This window comes from Mustela putorius, unplaced genomic scaffold, assembly GCF_011764305.1.
Source record: "Mustela putorius furo isolate JIRA1106 unplaced genomic scaffold, ASM1176430v1.1 tig00000275_pilon_pilon_pilon, whole genome shotgun sequence".
NCBI classification, from domain to species: domain Eukaryota; kingdom Metazoa; phylum Chordata; class Mammalia; order Carnivora; family Mustelidae; genus Mustela; species Mustela putorius.
The window spans coordinates 2608247-2623646 of NW_025421341.1; the positions used below are offsets into that span (position 1 = coordinate 2608247).

General features: G+C 43.4%; 1 protein-coding gene across 4 annotated transcripts in view; it reads right to left on the minus strand.

Annotated features, from left to right (window-relative positions):
• HECW2 (HECT, C2 and WW domain containing E3 ubiquitin protein ligase 2) overlaps window positions 1-15400 on the minus strand; it is a 224044-nt gene that overhangs the window by 117296 nt on the left and 91348 nt on the right. For all 4 annotated transcript variants that reach the window (XM_045078498.1, XM_045078497.1, XM_045078499.1 and 1 more), the window contains 5 exons: window positions 13947-14022; window positions 9638-9807; window positions 7037-7179; window positions 2429-2529; window positions 617-1990 (listed from right to left, as the gene is read on the minus strand). In XM_045078498.1, the coding sequence (XP_044934433.1) occupies window positions 617-1990; window positions 2429-2529; window positions 7037-7179; window positions 9638-9807; window positions 13947-14022 (1864 nt within the window). The remainder of the gene's footprint in view (window positions 1-616; window positions 1991-2428; window positions 2530-7036; window positions 7180-9637; window positions 9808-13946; window positions 14023-15400) is intronic.

Sequence of the window (15400 nt, forward strand, 5' to 3'; positions counted from 1 at the left end):
AACAGGAGGAGGAGAGAAGAAAGGGACACTTTAGGTAAAAAATAATAATAAATAATAATAATAATAAGCTGCAGAATAAGGAAACTCATTCCCGTTTCTGCGTCTGGGCTCTTCGGGCGCAGGAATTATTCTGGGACTTTCTGGGGCCTCGAAGGAAACGGTGCCCAGCCGCGTTCACTGAGACAAAATACAAACTGTGGGTGTGACTTCGCGTCCCCGACGCTCAGACAGCGCGATCCTCCGTGTCAGGAGGCAGCACCCAACTTGGTGGCACTTTCCGCGCCGCAGAGTCGGAAACGCCGTGGCGCACGCAGGGCGCGGCCTCGGTCCGGCTGGGCCGGTGACCCGCGCGGGTCCGAAGCCGCTACCCGCCCCCGACGGCGCCGGCCCGGCTGCGTTTCTGCTCAGAAACCCGGGCGCGGCGGAGACCCGCGTGGAGCCGCGGACGCACGGACAGGCCTCTCCCTCCCACCGTGGAAGATCCATTCGGAAGACGAAGCGACCCGCGGAGCCCACGGGCAGAATTCGGACGCGAGACCCGCAGCACGAGTCACACGAGGGACAACCGGGGCCTCCCCTCGCGCGGCGGCCGGAGCCCGAGCCCCGCCGCTCCTACCTCCGGCCGCGCCCTCCTCCTGGGCCGCCGCCCCCTCGCACGCCCCGCGGGCCTCCCCGGCGTCGCCGTCTTCCTGGGGCCGGTTCTCGGGGGCGGCCGCTCCCTCCAGGCTCCCCCGCCGCCGCCACACCTCCCCGGGCTCCTCCTGCCGCGCCGCAGGGCCCGAGGCCCCCGGATCCGCCGAGTCCTCCGCCGGCGCCTCCTCGTCCGCCCCGGGCGCCGCCGCCCCCGGCGAAGGGCTGGGCGCGCGCAGGGACGCGGGGGACCCTCCGGCGGCGCCACCCGCGGGCTCGGCGGCGCCGGCTCCGTCGTCCTCGTCCTGGGAGGAGAAGGCGGGCGTCCCGGGGAAGCGCGCGCTCTCCAGCGAGGAGCAGCGCGTGTCCACCGACGACAGCTGCGTCGCGACGCTCTCGTTGCAGGAGCTGTCGGCGCCCTCCAGGTCGCTCTCGCCCTCCGGCCTGGTGCTGGCCTCGCTCACGCTCTCCGTCCTGGCCGGGTCGCTGGGCTCCGTCTCCGACGACACCTGCGACGGCTCCGAGCCCTGGTCCAGGGACTCGGCCTCGCTGGCGGCGCGGCGGCTTCCCCCCGACGCGTCCGAGGCCGCCGCGTCCGAGGCCGCCGCGTCCGCGCCGCTCGCCGCCTGGTCCGCCTCCTGCTCGCCGCCGCCCTGCTCGCCGCCCGCTCGGGCCTCCGCGCCGTCCTCGCTCTCCTCGGGGGCCGGGCCCGCGGGCAGCGAGGCCTCCGCCGGCTCGGGAGGGTGTTCCGGCTTCTCCTCCAAGGACGCGGCGTCGTTCGTGGACGCGTCCTCCGCCTCCGCCTCCGCCGGGGGGTCCTCCGGCTTCGTCTGCGACGTCAGGCTCGCGTCGTCCGTTCTCGACGTGGCGCCGAACATGATCAAGCCTCCTTCCTCCTCCAAGGAAGACGGGTAGCCCAGGTCTTGCTGGAACTCGTGGTCCTCCTCGTCGGAGTCGATGTGCAGCATGGCGTTGAGTCTCGTGTCGGTGGGGAAACTACTCCGCAGCTTGGGCGACGCGCCCATGGACCTCTCCGAGCAGGAGGCCGGGCCCGGCCTGGAATGGCTGCTGTGTTCAATGGCATCTAAGTAATCATTGAGTGAATCCTGGCGTCCTCGGGGGGGTGAGGTCCGCGACGACGTGGAGGTTAACTCCTCTGTGTCCATTTCCAGAGTCGAGCTAGTCCTGAAAGAATGCTTGGGCGTCCCGTCAGCAGCGCTGTCCTCAGACACCGGCCCATTGGAACACACGGGGCCGTCGTGATGGCCCCCCGACATGTCCTCCTCATCAGAAGGGCTTCCGAGGTCTCCATTCACAGTGTTGACCCCAAGGATTGTGCCAACAGCTTCTGGAGAAGCATCTGAAGGAGAAAACAGCATGTATTCAAACAAAGCGGTCATGACAAAACAAAAAACTTCTAATGTTCAATCCCTTTGCCCGCCCTCAGTTCAACAAACTCGGCCATCCCGGCAAGCCTTCTTCACGGTTTCACTGTCTGGCAACGATGAGCGACTCACTACTGAACGAGTATCTTTTGGTCAGTGTGACTGATGAAGTGTCTGCATTCACTACTCCTAGAAATTCTAGAATTCAGTTTCCCAACTGAGGCGTAAACCTAAGAGATTTCTTGAGAAACAAGCTTGCCCATCTGCTTGGGTAACTTCAGGACGTAATCACGGATTAGCTATTTTAGTTTCGGAACAGGACACAAATTCAAATTCTGTTCCAATGTCAATGGACAATGGACTGAGACTGAACGAGTTTTTCCCACAGCGACATAGTCATACAGCTCTCTCACCTTCGTGCGCAGAAGACGTGACCTCCACCTTGAACTGGAGGTACCCGCTCACGTGGTCGGCTGGGAGCCTGCGGCCAAGGTTGTAGCTGAGCATCTGATCACTGTAAAAGGAGAAATGGTTCTTTCCTTACTACACCGCTGTCGGCCTTCCCCTCCTCCAGCAGGCCACCCGCAAATCTCACGCACTTCTCTTAACACTTTCCGACTCACCAGAAAATACAACGCTCCAAAGCCTGTTATAATCCAACGTAATATGATTCATTCCCACAAAGGAATACTTATAAACCCCAGGATGCAACAAAATCTTGTTAGAAGCTGAAAACACAACACAGTATCACATGATTTTCTTAAACAGGGACTGATTCGCTCTCTCACTGCTAACAGCAACCAGGGAAAGATCATCAAGGAGCTGGGAAGGGTTTTGGCATTTTTTGACTGAGGTATAAAAGTGTAGAGGGCCTGGCTGCTCAGCATTTAGCAGAATAGGAAACTGGTCCTACAAGGACACGACAGGTAAGGACTATCACACAAGGACATGGGGACCCTTCGCTAGTGTACTTGAGGCATAGGAGCTGGAAGCTGGGAGACGGCAGGATGGGAAGTGTCTGTCCCTGACTACCATGGCCCCCCATTCCGGCCTCAATCTGTTTATTTGATCAAAGTCAAATGCAATTACATCATGACCTTGTATGAAGCAACCTTCATTCTCAATCTGATTTTTTCTTCATACAAGAAAATAACCAAAGGAGAGCATGAAATCACCCACAGTGTTCTCACACTGCCCTCTACTGGCAACTTCAGAAGGAAAACAACGCCTTTGCTTGCTATTTGCACGACTGTGCCGCTTAGAGTCACTAGTCTGCCGTGCGTTATTAGCACATGTCACTGTTTTGTTTGTCCGTCTCTACCTTCTCAGGATAATTCCGCACAGACGTCACCCCTTTAAAAGAACACGTGTGACTGCAAAATCCGGGTTCAGCTCTTGGGACTCCTTCTGACTTCTTAGCAAGAATGTTTTAAAACTGTAAGATTATTTTCTTCTTTCTTTTTCTTTTCTTCCCTAGAAACATTGTGACAGTTTTTGTCTGGATGTTTTTAAAATGCTTTCGCTTCCCAGAGTGAGTGCTTCCCGTGGGCCACGCACACTCTGCTAAGGGCTTTGCCTGCAGAGGCAAAGCCACCCTGGGAGGCATGTGGCAGCTCTGTTTTCTAGAGGAGGACACCGAGGTGTGGGGAGGGTGGGTGACTCATCTGAGGCCTGACACAAGCACTGCGGGACAGAACCGGGATTAGAACACAGATTCATCTGACCACGAACCCCCCGCTCTGCAGTCACATACCACCGTCCCGCTTTGTCTTCTCAGCGGTTCTAGGCCGCTTTCAGCAGCACGCATTTCAATGCCGTGATTTACTCATGGCTCATCTAAATGTAACTGCTATTCTGATCCTGCCTTTCCTACCTCAGCCGGTATTTTTCAAAAATCTTTTCTGCAAAGGGGTATACAGGCATTTCTTACCATTAGTATAGTTATACCACTTTTACATTAAAGTGTTCAAGTAACATTGTATAATGGCTATACGCTGCATCATACCAGGACTGCCTTTTTCTTTCTCTTACCACGGTCTTCCCAGAATTTAGACAGCACCTAACCCACAGAAGGGCCTGATCTCTGCCCGCTAAGGCATGAACCTAGCCACAAATTACATGGGCCTGTCCTCAACATTGTGGTTCCTCACCCATCCCTTTGGACATTAAAAAGAAACTGATCCTCATCTTCTTCTCCTCAGCCAGTAACAGCAGCGTGTTGGTGTTGATAACGGACGATTTATAAAAGGGAAGGATTTGAGCTAGGAAACAAATGTTTCATAGGAACTGTAAGAAAAGAGCTGCGTCCATCTGTCTTGCTCACCGTCGTATCCCCAATACCGAACACCGTGTTTAACATTTAGTAGACACGGTATATGTATACACACATATTTGTTTAACAAATTAATTAACAAATGAGACTCTTTGCTTGGAAAGAAGAATTCTAACAGGTGTTAGTGCTGTTTATTAGCCAAACTGGCCAGATACTCAATTCAACTATTCATCGTACAAATACAGGAAATCCTCCTATTCAGACTAAGGGTTGAGCTAAGGGTTTCATCCGTCGTTGAGGGCCCATCCGAGGAGTCACCTGTCCTCTTTCCTTCTTTATTTATCTTTGTTTTTTGTTTTTTAAAATATTTCTCTTTTGTTTATTTTTTGGGTTTTTTCTTTTTCTTTTTTTTTTTTTTTTTTTGCTTTTTTTCCCCTTTTTCATCTTTGTTCTTAACCAGTCTCATCTGACTCATCCTGCTTCTTGCGGTGATGTATGATCGCGAACATTATATATTATTATGGTACACAGTTATGAAGAATAAGTGCCAAATTCTCTCACCACCTGAGGCATCTCTCTCTAATGTAACCAGAGGAGGGACAAAGCAGAGGAAAGTCATGTGTATTTTGGACAAACGTGGGCCACTCGCTGCAAAATGTCACATTCAAAAAAATACTCTCCAAATAGGTAATTAGCAAGAAGTTCTAGCTCATCCTACAAAACCACACTCTATAAAACCTCAACTACTTCTGAGGGCCGCAATCTGCCAAACATGTAAGGAATGGAAGCCCAGCACTTCTCAAGATGAATCAGTTACTTGGTGGAAAGCAAAAATCAGATCAGGAATATATATTTAGGTGTCAGTAGCAGATATCCTAATATGTAGTGTCCTCCTTATCTAATAAAGCAAATCCCCAAGTGTCTGTATCGGACAATGTTTCTAACATACCTATGCAGAAACATTTCATAATTCCAGTATTTTACAAATTCATGCTGGACTTCCTTCTAATACACATCAATTCAGGACTGGCAGTTCTCGAAGTGTCCAGTTGTTTAAAAGACTAAAGGAAAAGCCCGCAAGTCAACAACAGCTTCATTGCCTTGACCATTCTTACTGGTGTACATAACTTCACACTTTTACCATATGTCTTATATATTCTGTAAACTATGATGATAATTATATAAATTAATATACTGTATTTATTGTATTTACCATAGTTTGTTTATTTTTTAAAATCTTCCACTTTCTATTAACCCTTAAAATAACTTTAAAAAAACTTCCTAATGTATATGATCTCTACCAGAAGCAAAAATTGTGATTTCCTAACCTTTATCAGATAAACCAGGCTACTAGAATTTCAGCATACTGTTCCTACTTCACATGTGCTGGCTCCATCACAAATCCCATCATCTCTGATGGCCAGAGACTTAAAACCCATTACAATCTCTTAGTTTCAGATTTTGAAGGGGCCTTCAAGTTCAGCTGGTCTAAACACTGTATTTTTCAGATGAGGAATGCCCAAGTTAATTACGACTTGCCAAAATAGAACAGTTCACTAGTTGCAGAGTGGATATGAATGAGAAACCTTCCTTAGTGAGCTGGAATAATGTCGCATGGCTGCCCGTCCGTGAAGTGCCACAGGAAGCCAGGATTCTAGAGCAGGCTGATCTGCCCTCAAATCCCAGCTCCACCTCCTGCCGGCTAACCTCAGATTCCTCATCTCAGAAATGGGTATAATCATACTACTGACCTCCCAGAGGTGTTGAGGTTACATGGGCTAATGAGAGTAATGGACATAATCCCTGACACAGAATAAGCTCTAGGCATCTTTTTTGTTTCCCTACTTTTATTTATTATTATTGCTACCACTGCTGTTATTACTTGTGCTGTCACTGAGACTACGACCACCAGTACCATTTGTTTATGTTTTCTTACAGTGAAGAAGGCACAAAACAAGATGGCGGCACCATCACCACCACCACCATCACTGCTACCACCACTATTACTATTACTACTGCTGTATGTTCATAATGTTCTCCTACAATGAAAAAGATACCAAAACAGTAAGCTCAGTGCTACCTCAGAGCAGTGGCGTTACTTAGTTTGCTGGAAATGACCACGTAAAAATACATGCACCATTGACGATAAGGGATGTTGTGATTTCTTAACTAGTTTATTCACAACTTAAAAAAAGTTCACAGAAAGAAAACAGACATCAAGTCACATTTTAAATTCTCTGAGTGAGTAAACTTTAGTTGTTTGAATGAACGTACAGGTCTAGGAATTCTACAATAATACCTCGTACCAGTTAAGGTCTTGTTTTAAATGGCCCTAAAACAAAGTGGTTTTTGTTTCTCAGGAACAGTGAGTTGTCTGGATGGGATTAATTAGCATAACGGAGCTGTGAACCTGACACTAGAACCCTGCTCTAGGAGAGACTTTCACTGAAAGATTTCAATATACTGAAAAATAGTTGAGTATTATGACTTCTGATGCTGAAGTGCTAATGATAGGCCCATCTCAGAAAAGACAGATACCAAATAATAATAATAATAATGCTAATGTATATAATGAAAACAAAGTGCTTTGGTCCTAAACAGCTTAATGAGTATAAAAACACTTCATTTTTTAAAAGAATTATCTTACCAATTCTTCTCAGTAAGAAAAGTCCTAGGACTACAAAATTTCATTTCAGTTGCTCTGTGCAAACTAATCTCAACAAGATCCCTACAAAGGGGGGCTGATTACCCAATGGCTTGCCGCTCCAGCAGTCTCTGGACTGGAATGGTTAGTTTCCCCAGGAAACGCTTGATGATGGGACGGCTCTTGGCAAATTTGTCCTTAATTTCAATTTCTAAGACATCAGTAAGAAGTGCAAAAAAGGAATATTTCTGAAAACAAAAACAGGTAACATGTTGATTCAGAAGAAAGATAAATATGAAATTATATCATTTCATTATTATAGAAAATGTTCTCTCTTAAATCCTATTGACTTAGAGTCCACCTTGCTAGAAATATCTGCAGCCAATGTCCATCCTTTATTCACTTTGAATCGTTAGCATTCACAGTGATCACAAGGCTTCAGTTAAGGATCTGCAGGACAAAAGAAGCCCCTTCAATCATGCAGTTCTTCCGGGTTCAACAGTTTTAGGAGACACTATCAAATGTTAAATTGTGCACAATGCAGTTTTAGTACTTACTACATTTAATGTACCTCAATTCTTTGAAATTTAATATCCTGTTACAGGATGCTTTCGAATTATTGCTGTGTTTGATTACCAGCAATTTTAATTCCTCATCCCATGCGAGTCAGAAGTTGTAGAGCATAGATTAAAATAATCTTTCACTTAATGGCTAAAGTAGGAACATCTACAGAATACTGTGGTTTCTCTGATAAATATGAGAATGAAACAAGTCTAAATGGAAATACTTAAAATTTAAAAGGCACACGGGACAGAAAAATAAAAACATGAAGTTAACATAAACTTTGTTGTTTTGCTTAGGAATACCACTGGAGAAAATCAGATTGGCTATTAATAAGAATATAAAATAAATATAAAAAGCTTTATTCATTTACAAAGACTTTCACCAATATTCCCTTCATGTTATCTTTACGAGTAACATTTTCAAGAACGAGGATCTCAGGATAAGTTAGTGATGGGGCCAGAATCTAACCTGAACAATACTGCCCCTTCCCTAACATTATCCACTTAACCACTGTGATGCGAATGGCGCTGGCCAGTTTTATACTTAGGCACCACTAAGTTTATTTCGTCATGACAACTGAAGTTCTGCCAAGGGCCATGCAGTCTAGGAATCTGCTGAAAAGAAAAAACATTTGCTAAGAATAAGAGTGCTGAGTTTAAGCACTACCTCTGTCTCTGAGAAGCTATTACATGAACACTTCAATCTTCAGTTTCTTAATTATCGAAATGGAGAGATGAGAATCTCATCCCTTATGCCGCCTTCTTAGGCGTACACTGATAGCACGGTTAAGATCTTCGTAAATATAAAATGTTAGCGAAAGAAACTTATTGCTAGGATCATTAACATATCCACTATGTTCCTTCTAGAGCTCATAGTGAGATGCATGTTACGTCTTCTAGGCTTCTAAATGTGTTAAATTAAGTGCTGTGCTTTTAAGAGTCATTCACTATTGGAGATCATAAGAAGTTTTTTAAACCAGGTGTAAGAATATATGCAATATGTCATCCACTTAAATAACCACAATAACTTCTCAGGAGAAACATCTTGCTCTGCTGACAAGTCACAAATAGCCTTACCTGTCTTTTCCAATTGGTTTTAGGTCCCCTGAATTATCTCCCGCCCCAGTGAAATATTTCCACAAACCTGTTAGGTCATATTGTTGTCATTAAACATTTAGGGAATGATCTGATTCATTCATTGTATAACTCCTACACCCAGTGAAGGTTTACCCAGAAACATTCTAACACTAGTAGGTTAAACATGTCTTGGATCTCTGAGAAATGGCGGAAGAGCTTGTGCTTTCTTCACTAAATGAGAAACAATGTCTGTTCATTCCTTGACTTTCCTGAGTTCGAATGAGAAAACCCCTCGTTTGATTTAAATGATGCGTTGCACGAAGATGACAGTTAACATAATGTAGCTGTGAGGAACTCGACAGTGTCTGTCATCAACGCATCAACGGTCTGCCTTCACTCAGGATGACGAGTCCTTCAATGCCTTATTAATTAACCAAACTCTAGACATCCAAAAAACCTTTGCCAAAGCCTACAGGGAGAGAAATCCCCTTAATTTGTACTGAATATACACTAGAACAAAACATAAAAGATTGGGAGGGCTTTTAAAGTTTTTAATTTTAATTCTACCTAGTTAACATATAGTGTTATATCAGTTTCAGGTACAAAACCAGAAAAATTTTAAATAAAAACAGGATTGGTGTTACTGACTTTTCCTTCTGCCTCAGGCTCTCACACGGCGCCGCAAGGCACAGTTACTGACCCTGCCCTTATTTAAAATGATAGCTAACTGCCAGGCGAGGAGGCCATTTTAATATGTTATTATGAATTTTTTTGCATTGATTTTGATTTTTGTTAAAAAAATATTTCATTAAAATATTAATTTTGATGATTGAGCCTTCTGGCCCCCCCTTAAGTCATGTTCCTGAGGTAAGGACTTCACTTGTTTTGCTCTACACCTGGCCTTGGCCACAAGGGACTCTCTCTTTCCCTTCAGAGCCTCTTTCCAACAGAAGCAGGAGACCCCTCAGTCGTCCTGCTGTGCTCATAAACAGCTCAATGATACGCAGAACAAAGAAGGACTTGGCCAACTTCTGGTCAAGGAGAAGAGCCTTGAGGATCATCTTACCTCTCGATGCCAAATCGGATTAGTGGTGTTACTGATGATAGTGGACCTTCTCTCCTGTCCGTGGTGGGCACAGGTGGGGAAACTGCTCTTCTTCCCTGGCTGAATGGACATCTTAAGATAAGGGTCGGGATTGAAGAACATCCCTTTCTTTAGCCCAACTGCTCTAAGATCTAAAAAGGAGGAGAGGAGGGCGGGCGAGAAAGAGAGGGGGGTAAACAACAGCAAAGCAGCAACCAAGTTCCTCACACCGTGAGCGCTTAGGTAAGTGAGGACAAGTGGATTATGACGAATTCCGGCAGAGGGGGGGTCTCCTGACAGGCGACAAAAGTGAAGCCAAACATTTATCCTCACCTTACCCACCCGAACGGACTTTTCCTAGATGCCATTTTGATTCTAACATGCATCATCACGTGGTCTGGCAACCAGCATTTCAAACAGTGTCTTGAGAGAAATTCTTGGGCAACAGTTGATTTTTTCAAAAAGAATGCTCATATGTTCTTTCATGAGAGAAAAGTTAAATCATCTACTTACATACATGAAACTACAGACCTATGTTTAATTTGGGGTAAAACTCGAGAGTACATTCAGTTGTCCCACATTTAAAATGTCATATATACTCCACAAATGTATTAAATATTGGGGGGAAAAGGAGGCCAGAAATATTTCTTAAAAATGTGAATGCCACCTGCTGTATTAAGTAATTATGGGGTTACTGTTTAGGACCCTACATACCTGATGAATGTCCCAGCCTCGTCTTAGATTCGCCAGCTCTCATTTCACACTAGCTGAGCGGCCAAAATGTCTGGCTAAAGTCTGGTACATGGAGAGACTGATACTTTTAAAAGGAGTCAGGCCAAGGGATGCAAACATGTCAAGCAATAAACCAGACCCACTGGGTCCTCAAGACCTTTCTGAGAATATCCGTTTGGGTAAGGCTGGCCCAAGAGCTAAGTGATCTTTAAAGTTCCTGCAGTCATAGACGGTTTCTAAGTAGCCTGATGCGATTGTAATCAGTCCAGGCAGCCCTCTGACCTATGGTCCTGAGAGAAATTCTGCAGATGTTGCTGAAGCTTCAAAGACCTTTAGATTACCCAGATTGGTCATTTGTGGTGACCCCAAATTATACGAGGTCCCCTGAGTCACCGTACTCAAGCTCATTCTTTTTTTTTTTTTTAATGTTTTCTCCACGATGGGCCCAACATGGGGCCTGAACACACAACCCTGAGATCAAGACCTGAGCTGAGATCAGGAGTCAGCGGCCCCACCAACGGAGCCATTGAGGTGCCCCACAAGCCCATTCTTGAAACACAGTCTTTCTTAGTAGGACAAAACTGGCCTGGGGTTGCCCACAGAACTGTAGTCTCCAGGGAGGACTGCCTGGAGGAGGCTCACTCATGGCCGACGAGAACCTGTGGTCTAGTGTGTTGTCCAGCGACAGCTAACTGGCAGCCGAGGAGGCCATTTTAATAGTCGGCAAAGGTGGAAAAATTCAACCAAGAATCCCTCCTGTTAAGGACACTGCATGAAAACTGTAAGGTATTTGATCTGAAAACCAGTGGCAGATGGGAAGGATGAGTAAGGAGCGAGACGGGCATTCAGGGAAACCCCTGTAACTCATTAGCCCTCCAGCCCCAGCCCTGGCACTGCACAAGCTGTGGAGTCATTACTAATACAGCCTCTGCCTTTGACGATCCACTTAATAATGCTACATGCTTGCACTTGGCTTTAGTTAGCATAAAATAGCTGTAAGAGAAAAACACAGTTTGCATATTTATTTTCTTACCTTTCTTGATTATGCTCGTCTCAGACTCAAAGAATAATATTCTTTAGCTATTAAATCAACTCCTAAAGAAGGGATTTCTTTGCAGTCAGTGAGGAGTAACATGTACAGAAATGGCTGCTATAAAGCCTGACAGGGCTGAATTATTCATGCAAAGCATTCCTTTGAACAAAAAAGCATCCCTTCGGGAGATTAAGCCACCAGGATGAAAGCTGTCACTATTAAATAGCCCTCGCGCCAAATATGGCCCCAAGGAACACTGTACAAAGAAATCTTCCTTAATAAATACAAGAAATTATCAATTATTTGTAGTCTGAGTACTCCGCTTCCTTATCCATCTCAGCTCCTCTCGTGCTTCTCCCTTTTTCTTTCACATATTTTATTGCTCAAAAATGTCCACATAACCTCACAGACCAAAAAAGAACTCAAAGTTACAAAGGTATATAACATGTTAACTATCCTAGTTTAAAGTCTTATTTGAAGAAGAAGATGAAGATATTCATCTAAGTGCAGTTTTTGTTGTAGATGTAGAATTTAATTATCTGTGTGCCCACTTGCCTAATCAAGAGTAGAACACCTGCAGGTAGCCATTCTACAGAGCTTAATCAATATTAATAAATATTACCATTCACTGTCAACATGCTACAAGGGGGTTAATTTTTCAGAATTACCATTACAGAATTGATTTCATCTATAATTTTTGGCCATGTCTGTACCATCTGCAAATACCTGACAATACATTAGGAAATACAAGTTACAAAGTAGCCAGCCACCATGTGCATTGAGGTGGAAAGGTGGAGGAAATTATAGTTAAAGCAGCAGCATTTAGGAGTGCCACAAAGCTTATTTCTTACATTTTAGGAAAATATCCTAGGATTTTCAGCTTCTAGATGGTCATGCTTATATGGGGAGTTAATTAGCATCCGCTCGAGTCAAAATCAGTATGTGTATATCATATTTAGGATGATACGGATCACTGGAAAGTGGAGGGCAGTGCTTCTAAACTAAGAAAACCATGGGATGGTCAAACTTGAAATTTTCTGAGCCATGGAGGTTGGTTCCTTGTTCCTAAACTATAAATGAAGGATTTCTGTACCTGTGGCCGCTAAGGACTGTGAAGGTCTAAAGCATAGTCAAATAAGAGTTTTCAGGAGACATGCAGATAACGGGGGTGAGGGAGGCGTACCACCAGCCTTGGTACTTCTAAGCACCCTTCTAAAAAACTAGATACATTTTAAACCCTGAGGGGTCCAACTGAAACATATGTATTGGCCAAATCTGAACCGTTAGCCACCAGTTTACAACTTCTGACATTCACCAGAGAATCAAAGCAAAAAAGGTTTTCATAGTAAGCAACCTCCCATGGAGGAGAAGGAACATGCCAGAACAGAAATGGACACTCCGAAGGCCAAGGCCAGCAATGAACTAATGTGCACACTTTCGTCATACGTGCTAATTATGCATCATGGAAATGTCTGTTTTCAAGATCAGTTTTCTCTCACTCTTGAGAATTGTCATTTCATTCACAACACTTTTTGCAGCCAAGAAAAGTGAATCTAATTTAAATTTCAGAAGCACTGCTCCCATGGAACAGTGAAAACAAAACATCTTACAATGACAGACATCTGTTAGTCTGCATTTTGTGTGGATTGTAGCACCGTTGTCTGTTTTAAAAGTCCATTTCAAATACTGATTTTCTTAGCACATTCTTGACTTTTAAAAGCCAATCATTTTCTTAAATCAGTAGCTTTCAAATTTATTTCACCGTAACCTATATACGAAACCTATTTTACTCTGAGATCCAGGATATGTATGCATAGATGTGTGTCCTTTTTGTGTGTGCAAGTTTTCAGTTTGTATATACTGATGTTCTATGAAAAAATATTTCCCTTTAGTGTAAAACTCTGATTTCTTTTCCTGCATTCTTTTTTTTTTAAACTGCTGGGTTCAAATAAGTTAAACTTACAAAACACAAATGAGTTCCAACTTACAATCTGAAAAGCAGTGTTTTTGTTTTTGTTTTTCATAAATATACAAGCAATTACAGTATTTCACTAACCTGAAAATAAACAAAAAAATTATCTTATCAGCTTTCCAACTTTTATGTGTATTTCTCCACAGAAATAGGAGCATCCCTTGGCTTATTTTTCTTAGTCTCCAACTTTTTCCTTTCTCTAGATGAGCTAACCACACCTTGTTTTCAATAATCAAAGTTCTACTGTGGGGTAGGCACATATTACACTACAGTGTTCTTTTAAAGTAATGATACACACTTATATAGTCTTTTTATCTCTATAAAACCTGGTGGAAGAAATCATCTCTGAGCTTATATTAATAATCTAATGGTAAGAAATATATTTGAATTTCCAGAACATTACCAAAAATATAAATAATACAAATAATATAAAATAAATAATATAAGTAACTATTTCATATATCATATATGAGAATCTATAGACCAAAATGGCCACTCACGCCTTTGAAATTATACACTTCCAAACTGGACATCATGTTTAAAGACATCCTTACCTGACAAGGTAAAGCTAACTAACTTCCGAGAATGCTGATTTCCAGAAGCACCTCCTTCCATGCCTTCTGCACCCATCTGCAGAGGAAAAGCACATATTAGAAGTTTCACAGTGTAGTGTGGTACTCAACTTTCTTAAGAAGCCACGTGCATTTGCAAATATGATGATTTTTTGTGTTAAAGATGCATTGTAGCATGTGCCTTTTTATAGGCTATAAATCTTGGAATTGAGACACAAATGCATATTCTCAGAGATGAGAGCATCATACCTCAATTTAGTCTTTACAACAAATGAAAGCAACACAAACTTCGAAATTCCCTGGGATATGCATCAACCTACTTCATGTCCTTTTATTTCTTTGATAAGAATATAGTTGAGATATAGTAAGTACACTTATATTGCTATTAGCATATTAAAATAATCCTTCAAGTTAAAAACTAAACACTAAATTCCTTTAGATTAGGAAAACTTAGAATAAACTACACAGGTGACTTATAGCAAGGTCATCCACAAATACGCAGAACTATCCTCTCTTGCCAAATATTTCTGGGTGACCACGTGAGTGTCCCATTGCCCTTGCAAACTCCTATTTCCTCGTGCTGCAGGGACAGGGCACGTGGGATGATAACTTAGCAATGACAAGAGTTGGCCATGCTGTTTAACTGGTTATTGCATTGTAAAAAGTTTTCCTAAAGGCTTTCAAGTAAATTACATCTCACTTGAAATTAGTCATTTACGGAACACAAAGCAGATCCAGGCTTCCTCTCAATTTATGTACAATTAGTGCTCAATTTATAGTTAATATACTAGGAAAACAGAGTTTACTGTTTCTCTAAAAAAGATGCCCACAATACTTTACGAGACAGAAGTGAAGGCAGAATATATCTTGAATAGTTAGGAAATAGAAACTACATTTTTCTCCTAAATTTCAGATTAAACCATTGAATCTAATCTTTGCAGCACTCCCTTACTCCTTTAAAAATCACATACCAACAATTGCAAACTGGTGAGCCAGTGGAAAACAGCAAGTGGGGTTCTCAAAAAATTAAAAACGGAATTGTCATATGATCCAGTAATTACAGTACTGAGTATTTAACCAGAGAAATTGAAAACACTAGTTTGAAAAGATATATGCACCCCGACGTTTACTGCAGCATTATTTACCATAGCCATGATATGGAAGCAGCCCACATCCACAGATAGATGAATGGATACAGAAGATGCGGTACATATGCACCGTGGAACATTACTCAGCCATAAAAAGAATGAAATCTTGCCATGTGTGACCACAGGCAGGGAGCTAGAGAGTAGAATGCTAAATGAAATAAGCTACTCAGAGAAAAACAAATACTGCATGATTTTACTCATCTATGGAATTTAAGAAACAAAACAAATGAACAAACAACAACAGCAAAACAAAAAAACCAGACTCTTAAATACAGAGAACAAATTAGT